The sequence below is a fragment of the Ictidomys tridecemlineatus genome, chromosome 1 (genome assembly GCF_052094955.1).
Source record: "Ictidomys tridecemlineatus isolate mIctTri1 chromosome 1, mIctTri1.hap1, whole genome shotgun sequence".
Lineage (NCBI taxonomy): Eukaryota > Metazoa > Chordata > Mammalia > Rodentia > Sciuridae > Ictidomys > Ictidomys tridecemlineatus.
The window spans coordinates 54,146,779-54,159,878 of NC_135477.1; the positions used below are offsets into that span (position 1 = coordinate 54,146,779).

Below are 13,100 nucleotides of genomic sequence, written 5' to 3' on the forward strand. Positions count from 1 at the left end.
TCTTTATTTTTTTAAAGTAGAAAATAATCAAATGTTTTGTAATAGTGAAATCAACATATTAAAATTAAAATCCTTTTAACTAATTAATATAAAAGACTTAATATCACACATTCATCCCTGTAAATAGTAAAGCATTTTCCTTTTATGATTTCAAAATAATTACTTGATTACCAGGTAGAATACAAAAAAACTAAATGTTGATCCATAATTATTATTTTATTTTTGAAAATTTAAGAATTTTAAATTTTAATTAGTTTGTGCTTTCATAAGTAATATGAAATTGTCATTACTTAAAAATTAAAACTTTGACCACTGCTCCATTCTGGTTTCTTTTCTTATTCTCTTCCCCCAAATACAATTGCTATGGCATTGGTTTGTATTCTTTAAATCTTTTCTTAAGCACTCACACACATTTATGTGACCAAAGAAAAACCTAAAATATTGTTGTATACTTGTTTTTATTAAACATATATGGTATCACTGTATATTTATCATCTTACCACCTTGTTTTTTTATTCTATAGTATATTCTGGCAATGTTTTAAAGTAATTATATATAGAGACATCTCATTTTGTTCACTCCCAAATACATACAGAGCCATGATCTCAATCTTTTCAAAGGTTAGCAGTTATTTGTGTTTCTAAAATCTTTTCCTTTTACCATAACTAGTATTGGTTAAAATAACCTTACTTGTAACTTTTTTTATGAAAGATAGTCTCCAGGCTATAATGAAAGAAATATGATCAACTATACCTAAACTACACTTTCTTTATTAAAACATTTAATATATTTTAAGTCATTCCTTATATTACTATTATCACACTTCCAATCTGTGGGTGGTATACATCTTTTATATTTTAAACTATCTTTGAGTGTGCTGTTGATTTTATATTTAATTTTAATAATTCTTTAATAGTGTCTGATTTTTCTATACTCCTGTCCAATGGATAAATATTCTGATTTCATACCTTTCTCTACCTTTCAAGCAGGTTTCTTCAGTTTGGGGTAGAATTTCATTCCTTTTTGGTTCGTTTTCAGGTGTTAGTCTCTCTGCTTCTTGCTCTAAGTCACACACCCTGATGTCTGTTCAGGTAGACTTTATAAAACAATATCTAGATAAGATTATCTCCAGGACTGAGGATATGGCTCAGATGGCAGAGTGCTTGTCTTGTATGTACAATGCCCTGGGTTCAATCCCTAGCACCATAAAAAAAATTATCTCCAAACTCTTCTTAAAAACTTTAGTATATTTTTAGTGTAGAACATAATGCATTGAAATATTCACAAAAAACAAATTAGCATATACATTAACTCACCTTTTTTTGTAGTGCGAACACTTCAAATTTACACTCTTAGCAATTTTAAGGTGTGCAGTATATTGTTTTTAGCTATATTCATCATGTTGTACAATAGAGTTCTTTGACTGTCCCTCCCATTGAACTGAAATTTTGATTTCTTTGACCAGTATCTCCTCAGTCATCTAACCCCAGGTAACTGCTACTCTGCTCTCTGTTTCTATGAGTTAAACTTTTTAGATTCTACATATAAGTGAGATCACATGATGTTTATCTTTCTGTACTTGGCTTCTTTCATTTAATAATATCTTTCAGGTTCATACATGTTGTTACAATGACATACATGATTTCTTTCTGTTTTTTTTAAAGAATTAATAGCTTTTCATTATATCACATTTTCTTTTTCCATTCATCTGGATAAAGAAACTTAAGACATTAAGTTGACTTGATATCTTGGCTATTGTGAATATTGCTTCAATAATCATGGGACTGCAATGAGATAATTCATTGACATACTGATTTCCTTTTCTTTGTACATATACCCAGTATTTAGATTGCTGGATCATATGGTAGTTCTATTTTTTAAGTTTTTAACATATGTTTTCCATATTCTATTTTCCATAATAGCTGTTCAACTCTGAGGATAACTTTATTCATACCTAATGGGACAGGAATAAAGCCCAGGTTATCTGCTCCCAGGACTTAGGCTCTTAATTCTTAAGCTATACTGCCTTGTAAAATATAGCAATACAATAAAATAATATGGAGTTCAAACTCTTTTTTGAAGAAATAATGTTCTGTCAGCAAGTATTAGGGAGTGTGTATATATTGGACAGAACCTTGGAAAGGAAAAACTATTTTGTATGTTCAACAAAGTGGGATCCCCAAAATATAGCATTGTTTATCTTTCATTAATTTAATGCTGTGAAAACATAATAAAAGGCTGTTTAAAAATATAGCTGTTCTAGATCAGAAGAGATTATTTATTTCATTTGGTTTCTAACAATCCCAAAGATATTTCACAGAACATTCAAGTTACTTAAAAAAATTATTTTTTCCTGATCTAACGACAGGTTAGTTAAAACTTATCTAGGATATGAAGAGTAAGACAACAGTTTTAGGCAGAATTGAGGGGTCTACATATATGTGTCAGATATCAGAGTAATGGTTTGGGTTCAAATGGGCTTGAAGAATATGAACTCTTAAATTTAAGTTAAGCAGGCAAAAATCCAAAGGCTGGGATAGTTTGAAGAATGACATGTTGAACAGGAACTAAAGTGAACTTAATCCTGTGATACAGGCTGTTTTCTAAGTAGAAATCACAGTCAGAACATCTAAAATTACTAGTTTTTTTTTCTTGCAGTAGTTATAGAGGAACAGATTTGAACTTTGATCAACTTGTCCTATCATCACAAATCCATAGACATATTAACAGTTACTATCACTTTCTGTGTTTGAGCAAAAGTGGCAAATTAAATATGAAGGTAGATTCAGAATAATGAAACTTTGGTTGGGATTATGGTTTCAACAAAAATATTCACTGGAAAGAGAAAGAAGTTAAATTTGACTCTTTTAAAAATCAATTTTCTTTCATGTTATTTTTCATTTGTTTGTTGATATAAAGGAGGAAAAACAAGAGACTCAATTGGGCAGTAAAAAAAAAAAAATAGGAAGGAAGTAGGGCCAAGAAAGGAAGAATTTGCCTGAATGCTTTAAAAAATATTTAGCCAAACTGGGTGTGATGATGCATGCCTCTAATCCCAGTGACTCCAGAGGCTGAGGCAGGAGATTTACAAATTCAAGACCAGCCTCAGCAACTTAGCAAGGTCCTCATCAACTTAGTGAGGCCCTGTCTCAAAAAATGAAAAGAACTAGGGATGTAGTTCAGTGGTCCAGTGCCTCTGGGTTCAATCCCAAGCATAAATAAATAAAATGTAGCCAATATTATTATCAGGTCTATAATCTAGTTTATATTTTATGTCTTATAATATATAACATTACACAGTACTAACACTTCTTTTTTCTCAAAATGTTTTAAAATTATTTTTCTGTCTGAAATGATTTTTCTCTTCATAGCTTGGTTCTATAGTTGTAGCCTTTCAAATTATATCCTAGTTTGACTCTACATATTTATCACAATGAAATGTATAGCAATAAATATGATTGGGTATGTGTATACATACAAACATATATATTTGCATACACATGTAATTCTCTAATATATATCTACAGTGTATATGATCTTATAAGATTATATACTTTGAAAATATCATAATGACTTCATTGTGTGTGTCTACAGATGCATACTGAGTCTTACATTATGAAGATTATATATGAAGAAACGAAGAAAGAGTATTTTATACTCTTTCTTTAGTTACCACTTAGACCTCACCTTGGGAAAGATTTCTCTCTTGATGTAGTTTAATAAAGGACCCTATAGCAGCTTACCCTTGAACTTTTCTTCATAGGCTATAGATTATCAAGACTTCTGTTATCTAAAGACATATATTTATATAACGTTAAAAATACCATGTCAAGTTCCAACAGCTGAAAATAGCTGGAAGTTATAATAGATCAACTGGAAGATAGAGTTTTACATTTTAAATGAATAATTAAAATTCAGAATTTTCTTTGATATGTTAGTGGTAAAGTTAATTAGAGTTTATGACTTACAGTGAAGCATAATGAAAATAATATTGATTTAGGTATTATAAGAACAGAATACTTGTCTGAACTTCACACAGTTTATTTGCTCTGTGACCTCAGCTTCACTCATCGCCACCTGAAATGTGTAACTAATAATGCCTTTGCTGCCCACCTCCTCAGAGTGTGATCAAGATGAGATGATATATATGAAAATACTGTTAGTGCCGTCTAAAATGTTATGGCTATAATAACAGTCAATATGTGCCATTGTATGAAGCATTATTGTCATTCATCTGACAGTTTATGATGCAAACAATGTTAATATTACAGTTTTACAGACATGGAAGTTGAGGCTCAGAGAGCACAAGACACGTTGGTGAGTGAGAAAGGCATGATTTGAATCCAGGCCTGTTTGACATTAGAACTAATGCTCACAATCACATCACATCACATCACATTCATCTGAAGAATAATTGATGCAAAGTCTTACATGTAAACAAGCAAAAATGGAATTTTTTTCATTATTATTACATCTGAATTCTAAATGTGAAAGCAAAGTAATATTTGTTTTTCATGAAAATTGAATGCCATTGAGTTCCAACCTTCCAATTGTGTTCTTCTCTTAGAATTTAATTGTCCTGAACCCACTCACAGTGACGGAAGAGGAAATAAGACCATCACTAGAAAAACGCCTTGAAGCCATCATCAGTGGGGCTGCTCTGTTGGCAGACTCTTCATGTACAAGGGATTTCCACCGGGAGCGGATTATTGCAGAATGCAATGCCATTCGCCAGGCTCTTCAGGACCTGCTTTCAGAGTACATGAACAATGTAGGTGACGAGTTTGTCTACATACCTGTCCCCATTTCCCTATTTGAGTATATGTTGAGAGATGCTTTCAGAAGATGATTAATTATGAATTAGTACGTGATTTTCATGGGTTGGCTTTCTAAGCAGATTTTGCTTGTTTGGTCACAAGGAACTGTAACCCTGGGAGATTTCTAGGGATGAAATCAGAATCAGAATGACATTTACATGTGATTGTTTTATTTGTGGACGTATCTAAATTTTAGTTAAATAAGTGTAAAGATAAGAGAAAAGAAACTTAAGTCTGTACATTAATTTAGGGGATAAAAAGAAAATAAAGAAAGTGGCAGATTGTATTAAGTTGGTGGATAACAAAATGGCGTTAGAGTTCAGAATTTAGATAGTATTGGATAACAGTCAATATTGCATGAGCATTGACCATGAACCATATTTGAAGGTGTAATTAGCCCATGGAGTTTGGAGAATTCTTTTTAGTTTTATATGCTCATAAATATTGATGCCTAAATTTAGGAAAATATTTGCTTCAAGATCTTTTTAGTTTCCTTTTATATGTAGGTATCTCCACCTATGGAATGTCTATAAAAGTTGTTTCCATTAATTATCAGTGCTATTTGCAAAATGAACACAAAAATATTGAATATAGTGTTTGCTGAACAGTTAGTTATCTTCCCTTAACCAAGATTTCTCTTTCTGTGGTTTCACTTACTCATGGTCAATTGTAGTCTGAAAACATTAAATGGAAATTTCCAAAAATGATAAGTTTTAAATAACTTTAATTATAGTATATTTTATGGTGATTTCATCATTAATTATTAGTTAATCTCATACTATGCCTAGCTCATGAATTATACTTTATCACAGGTATATATGTAGAGGAAATACAGTAAATACCTTTTCAGTATTGTATTTGCAGATATTCACTGTGGGTCTTGGAATGTATTCCCAGCAAATAAGAGGGTACTACTATATATTAATCATAAAACTTTTTAAAAACAGAACCATAGAGTTATATTAGGAATAACTTGTATGCCTTATTTTAAGTGACATAATTCAAGGTTCATGAAGATGTGGTTTGAGAATTATTAGTCACAAAGGATATGACTTTTTGGTTATGAAATTAAAGATTTGTAATTGTTCAGTATAAGTATTTTTATATGAATAATTGAAATGTGCTAAAATTAGTTAATGAGTTTTGAGGACACTTCAACACATTTGATGCATCTTCATGTTCTTAATATTTGATGACTACTTTGGCTTCTGACCAAAATTTTCTTGACTGTCAAGAAATCAGAGTTTTAAAGCAGATTTTGTTAATAAAATGCACATATTAGTAATGTCATGTCCTGCTAGAATGTCTGAAGTTAAACTATTCCAATTTTTAACATATAAAATATTCTTATTTAAATATTTTTCAAGTCAAGTCATCAGTCACAAGAAATTCAGGAGGTAATATTGTATTGGAAAGCCTGGTCTGTAAGGTATTAAAATTATTATTCTCACCTTTATAGAGAAATATATATATATATATATATATATATACATATATATATACATATATATATATAAATTTATAGATTATAGATAAATCCACTTTATCTAAAATATAGTTATTTTGTTCTTTACAGATACAAACACAGACACATGTGTGCACACTTACCCACATTAGTAGAAATTGTTGCATAATTTGTGTGGCCTAGTATCAGATGAAAGTGAGAACATTCATATTAAAAAGAGAAAGAAAAAAAACGTTTCTTTTACTTCCACAGTGTCTCTTGATCTGGAAAATATTGTTTTTATTTGCCATTTAACATTATGTTTCCTAGATTTTATGGGTAGTTATGAGGTGAAGACAGACTATCACAGGTCTTTTTGGTCCTGCCCCATGGCCCTGATCTACTCTGAGGTTAGCCAAGGCCTCCCCCAGGAGAGGAGGATGGCAGTAATTCCTGGGCAGATAAGGTGTTTGAGAATCTGTCTAAGAAGTCACTGGAGGCAGGACTGCATGTGAGCCTATACAGGTGCTTCCTATCCCACTGGAATACACAAATTCAAAGGTAAAATTAAGAATCTCAAGACTGAGAACAGAGCATTGAAATCCATGCCTGGGACATCCTTCTATACTTGGGGCTTTGTGCACAGTCAAAACCTTTTAAAGTTGGCCTTTTACCTAATAAACATTTGTCATGTAGATTTATGGCTTTCTCTAACTTCCAGTTAAAAACTATGGATAGCAAGGGTGAAGTGATGGAAGCATTCAACCCTGGGTGTAATCATTGAGAAAGTGCATTGTCATGTATAGAAATTTATGAATAATAATAAAAATCAACTAAGTCAACTCTGCTTTTTTAATTGTTCCCAAGCACTAGCAATTCTAAACATCAGTCATGATGTTTTTTAATAAAATTCTTTTACTTTTCTAAGTTCTAAACAATTGTGTCTATTGTTGAGTTTTAACAATATATATAATTCAAATTAGAACATCTTTAAATATTCTTTCATAATCATTGTATTTTTTTTTTAGTTGTAGGTGGATATAATACCTTTATTTTGTTTATTTATATGTAGTCACGGGGCCTCACATGTGCTAGGCTAGCACTCTACAGCTGAGCCAAAACACCAGCTCATCATTGTGTTCTTTATAAATAGAGTAGATTTAAACTGATTACACAGTGATTTTAAGACAAATAGCTAGAACTTGAGTCACTTCAATTCCTATTATTTTATGTGTTCATTTGGAGTTCTGAATTTAAAAGTTTTAAAAAATTATGGTGAAAAAGTGTAAACTGCAATTATGATAATTATGGAGAGAAGGTGAAGCTGGTCAATGCAAATTTATTTCATACATGAAGTATTTGAATCTGAACAACTTCTAAATTTATTATTCTTTTGAAAATTATTAATTGCTTTAAATAACATATCAAGAAAGTGATGATTATTACTGAAAAATAATTTTGTCATAGAGAGAGAAAGAGGTTTTTAAAATGTTTAGGTATTAAGTATACTAAGTAAGCCACTGATTTTTCTATTCATTGCTATTCTTTTTTCATAGCAAGAATTAAACCTTGTCAAGTACACAAAACTTATTATGTTGCTAATATCTTATGTTAGATATTTTGATTTCTAAACCAGGTAATTTCTGCATTCGAGGTGGAAAAGAGATTTTTTTCATTTATAATGTTAAAAATATTTGAGAAAGTATAAATACTATTTTCTTTTTATAACTTGTTTAGATGATTAACTCAATTTTTACTTTTTAGGATAGTCTTGGTTATAGGAATCCAACTGATTAAATTATAGTACTATTCATCTTTTATGAAGGATTTCTTCTTCCTCCATCCCCAACTTTCCCTTTTCTCCTCTTCTAAAAAAAAGTACAGCCTCACTGAAATACCTCTCCCTTGTGGTCCTTGCCCCTTCTTATTTATTCCATTTGGAATTTCTGTGTATTTATCTGCCTTCCCCACTAGATAGGAGGTCTAGAAGAGTGGAAATATATCTCAGGCCATTAGTACAAAGTCTTTCAGATACTCATTAATTTTAATTTGGATCCAGGAAAATTAAATTTAATGATTCCTTCTTCTTAGTTTTTAAAATTAAAATGACAATGTGCCCAGAGCAATTAATTAATATTTATTTTTCATATCTATATGATAATTATGGAAAGAAGGTGAGGTTGGTTAATGGTGAGAACAGGAACGTAGGAAAGGAAGAACACAGAAGCAAGGAAGCTTGTTCTTTGGGGGATCTTAGGTACAACGTGTATGTCTTCTGTTCTCTTGGGCATAATGGTAATGCTTACTGTAGAAGGCATCGTGTGTCAGAAAATGAAAACCCTATTTTGTGTGGTAATGTCAGGTGATCTGCACTGATATTGATGACAGAGGTCAGAGCAGTAGAGTAGTAGCTGAATTTATGTAATGGTGATTTATATAGGTGGAAACCCTTTTATGTATAGTAATGTTTTGTTGATAAGTGTAAGGTATTACTAGTAAAAATATGAATGTATGGTATTGGAAAATACCTATTCCTCAAACAGCGTAATTGTTTTTCAAATAAAAGGGAAATGTGACTGAGGCAAAAAAAAAAAAAAAATTAAGCAACAGGAACAAATCTGGAAAACTGTAGGGTATTATCAGAACTTATTCCAAGTTTTGTTTTTGGTCCAGGTTTACATCAAATATTATGCTTCTTTTAATCTGTCATCAGTTTTTATCAAAGGGAATATACTTTCTTGGAACTAGTTGAATTCAAACCTTGTTCAGAATTAGCTCAAATACTTTAGGAGAACCCAAGTACTTAAAGTGAGTGACATCCTAGTTAAAGGAATATTGTATCTTCTTTGGTGGACCAAATTTGCCTTTCAGGTCAGTAGCTTTTGTAATTGTGCTATATTGATAGAGTAAATGCTTAAAGATGTTTTGGATAAAATAAAGACAACTATAGAAACTTAAAGTATGATTAATATTCATAGAAGGGGCTGTTGCTGCGACTCAGTGGTTAGGGCGCTCACCTCGCACATGCAAGGCCCTGGGTTCCATCATCAGCACCACATAAAAATAAATGAATGAATGAATAAATGAATGAATGAATGAATGAATAAATAAATAAATAAATGTATTGTGTTCAACTACAACTACAAAAAAATATTAAAAATACTATTTAAAAAATATCTTATAGAAATCTGTGGATCTCTTAGATGAATGTGACTTCAAGGCTTGATTTCAGATTTTATGTGTGTTGAGTTTAGAACAGGTTGGCAGTGGGATGTGAATGCAGTTTATATTTGTTTTGGGCTCAAAACATCATCACCACATGATTCATTTGAGTGTAAATAAATTTACTTCCTTAAACAGAACAGCAAGGCTCTATAATTTTTTTAACTTAATCGCTATGTTAAATAAGTTTAATGGTTTTTCACATTTGGAATAAATTAATAATTGATAAATGCATAGTTATAGTAAGAGATAGATAAACATAAAATTCATTTTGTAATTGTAACAAATTACCACAAAATTAGTGTTTTAACTCATACAAATGATCTTATAGTTCTACAGGTCAGACGTCTGGGTTAAAAACAGTGTTTGAAATCTGCATTGTTTACTAGAGTCTCTATGGAAGAATCCATTTTCTAGCCTTTTCCAGCTTCTAAAACTCATATCTCCTATGCTCATGGCCCTCTTCCTTCCATCTTCAAAGCCAGCAATGTGGCATTTTTCTGTCACTTCTTTCCAGGACATCTCTTTCTCTGACCACACCAGGGAAAGGTTCTCTGCTTTTGAGGACTCATATTATTAGATGGATGGGGTCTACTTACATTGTTCAGGATAATTATCCCATCTTGAGGCCTTCCACCTTCACTATATCTGTAAAGTCTCTTTTGTGAAGAATGTAATATTCAGAGGTTCTGGGAATTAGGAAGTGGATATTGGGTGCTTACTAAATATTAGTTTTCCCTAGTTTCTTCTATGGAAATGTTTTCAATCTTAGATTTTGAATCCACTTTAGTCAGTATACTTCATCCGCTTTAAGCTCTTTGCAGACAAATCATAAGTCTGTTTTGTTTGTTTTATTATAAGCCTGAAGCACAATGCCTGGCATTTTAAAAAAGCTGAATTGTATTTTTTAAAGAATGAATGAAATTATTGCATATTGTATATGCTATGCAATGGAGAAACAGCCTCTTTGACATTAATTGAAATGAGTTTTAAGCGTCTACTAAATTTATGGTAGACTTCCTGTTTTAAAAGGTCTATTTTGCAAAGTATATCTCTTCTAAAAACCTGTGTGAATATTCAGAAACTTTTTTTTCATCACAGTCCCTGTATTTGGATCAACATCTGGCTCTATTCCAAAATAAGATTTTTTTATTTCTTAAAAAATATACTCCAGAGAAACGTTAGAAACAGAGAAAATATAGCTTTTGTCTTTTAAAATATAGGGATATATATTTCTAAAATATTTCTACTGATTTTGATATATCTCCATGTTTGGCTAGGTTTAGATCATCTTTTTTGATACATAAAATAATAAAATAATTTTTCAGTAGATGGAGCAGAGCAATGGGACCCTCCAAAGAAAAAGAAGTCTTAGGGAAATCAATTATTTTTACATGGTGTTTTCTCTATAATTGGTGAAAATAGAACTGGATGTGGGTAGCTATCATATATGAGTTTTAAGATATTGGCAGACATAGGTATTTTGGTGAGAGTGGGTTGAAATCATATTGGTGTTAAGTGTTGAATGTGTTGCTGGACAGGATCTTCTGGTGATATGATATAATTGGTGAAGTTAACACCAGATGACAACGTTAGAGACATGCTGCTGGAGTAAAGAAGGCCTGAGCATCACTCAGGGACTGATTTACATTACTTTACCTCTCATCTCCTCACTATTTTCTTCTTTTATTGTCTTCTGTGAAAATGAGTTGTTAGTTTTCTTTACATATTTGTCTTAGTTAATAACCAATGGACTGGCTTTTGCTATTCTACTTCATTTGTGTGTCTTGAGTTTTATTCATTTCCTATCTCAGAATTCTGAATTTTCAATAAAGCCTACAAAGAGTTGTTATGGAATTTTTCTTCCAAACAGAACTGCTGCCCTGCTTCTGAAAATCTTTTTGGAAAATAATTTATCCATAGTTAATTTCTCCTGATTATAAGGTAAAGCAGTTGGGAGTATCCATATGCAATGACTCTTTGGATACTAGAGACAGATTAGAATTAAAAATATAAAAATGTAAAGATCATTCAAAACTTATTTCCTTTTCTTTCCTTCTGTCTTTTTACACAAATGGTGCACAACTTTTCATTTCTCTGGTTGTACATGATGGAGAGTCACACAATTTGTGCAGTCATACTTACACATAGGGGTAATATATCCATCTCATTCCACCATCTCCTCCCCACGCATACCCTCCTTTATCCTCCCTCCCCTCTGCTCAATCCAGAGTTCCTCATTCTTTCCTTGTCTCTCCCCACCCTCATTTTGGATCAGTATCCACTTATCAGAGAAAATAGGTTTTTTGAGACTGGCTTACTTTGCTTAGAATGATATTCTCCAACTCCGTCCATTTACACATAAATGCCATTATTTCATTCTTCTTTAAGGCTGAGTAATATTCCATTGTGTATATATTTCACAGTTTCTTTACCTATTTATCTATTGAAGGGCATCCACAGTGTAGCTATTGTGAATTGAGCTCCTATAAACCTTGAGGTGGCTGTATCACTGTAGCATGTAGGTTTATAATTTGGGGTGTAGACCAAGGAGTGGGATAGCTGGGACAAATGGTAGTTCCATTCAAAGTTTTCTAAGGAATCTCCATATTGCTTTCCAAAGTGGTTGCACCATTTTTCGATCCCACCACAACGAATCTAAGTAACTTTCCCCCACATCCTCAGCAGCACTTATTATTGCTTGAATTCTCAATAATTGCCATTCTGATTGGAGTGAGATGAAATCTTAGAGTGGTTTTGATTTGCATTTCTTGAATTGTTAGAGATGTTGAACTTGTTTTCATACATTTGTTGATTGATTGTATATATTATTCTGTGAAGTGTCTGCTCATTTCCTTAGACCATTTTTGATTGAGTTGTTTGTTTTTTTGGTGTTAAGTTTTTTGAGTCCTTTATATATTCTGGATATTAGTTCTCTATCTGATATGCATATGCATGTGGTAAAATTCGCCCCCATTCTGTATGCTCTCTCTTCACTTCATTAATTGTTTCTTTTGTTGAGAAGAAGCTTTTTAGTTTGAATCCATCCCATTTATTGATTCTTGATTTTATTTCTTGTGCTTTAGGAGTCTTGTTAAGGAAGTCAGGTCCTAAGCTAACAGATTCTATATTGGCCATAAAAGATAGCTAAAATTTAAAGTTAGGATTAAAATTCAATCGGTGTTATTGCAATTTCTGGTTCCATAAATCTGTAGACACTGTTCTGAGAACTGGTGATTTTAGTCTGAACAATTGCAGTCTTAGTTGTTAAGGAAAATCTGACAAACAAGCAAGTGAAATGAAGCATGCTAAAAGCTGTAATGGTGGTAAGTACTAGGTACAATAACAGCACAAAGGAGGAAGTGACTAACTCCTTGGGTCAGCTGAGGGCAGGCCTCAGAGAGGGGAGGGCTCTATGCCAGCTTTTGAAGGACTTGTAAGTTGCTCACCACACAGCTGAGCAGTTGTAACAGTCTGTGCAGAAGCACACAAGCAGGAGCACGGAGTGTGCTTGGTGGAGAATATATACATCTCAGGTTGGATGAAATGTAGCAGGAAGAAGGAAAGGTGGGATTTGAGACTGTCCTGACCATTAAATGGCAAATATGTTTCTTTTC

At 32.1% G+C, this 13,100-nt stretch overlaps 1 protein-coding gene across 1 annotated transcript in view; it reads left to right on the top strand.

Moving 5' to 3' along the window:
* Positions 1–13,100, top strand: part of Ctnna3 (catenin alpha 3) — a 1,639,810-nt gene that overhangs the window by 444,366 nt on the left and 1,182,344 nt on the right. The window contains exon 7 of the mRNA XM_078041358.1: positions 4,568–4,771. Coding sequence (XP_077897484.1) covers positions 4,568–4,771 — 204 coding nt within the window. The remainder of the gene's footprint in view (positions 1–4,567; positions 4,772–13,100) is intronic.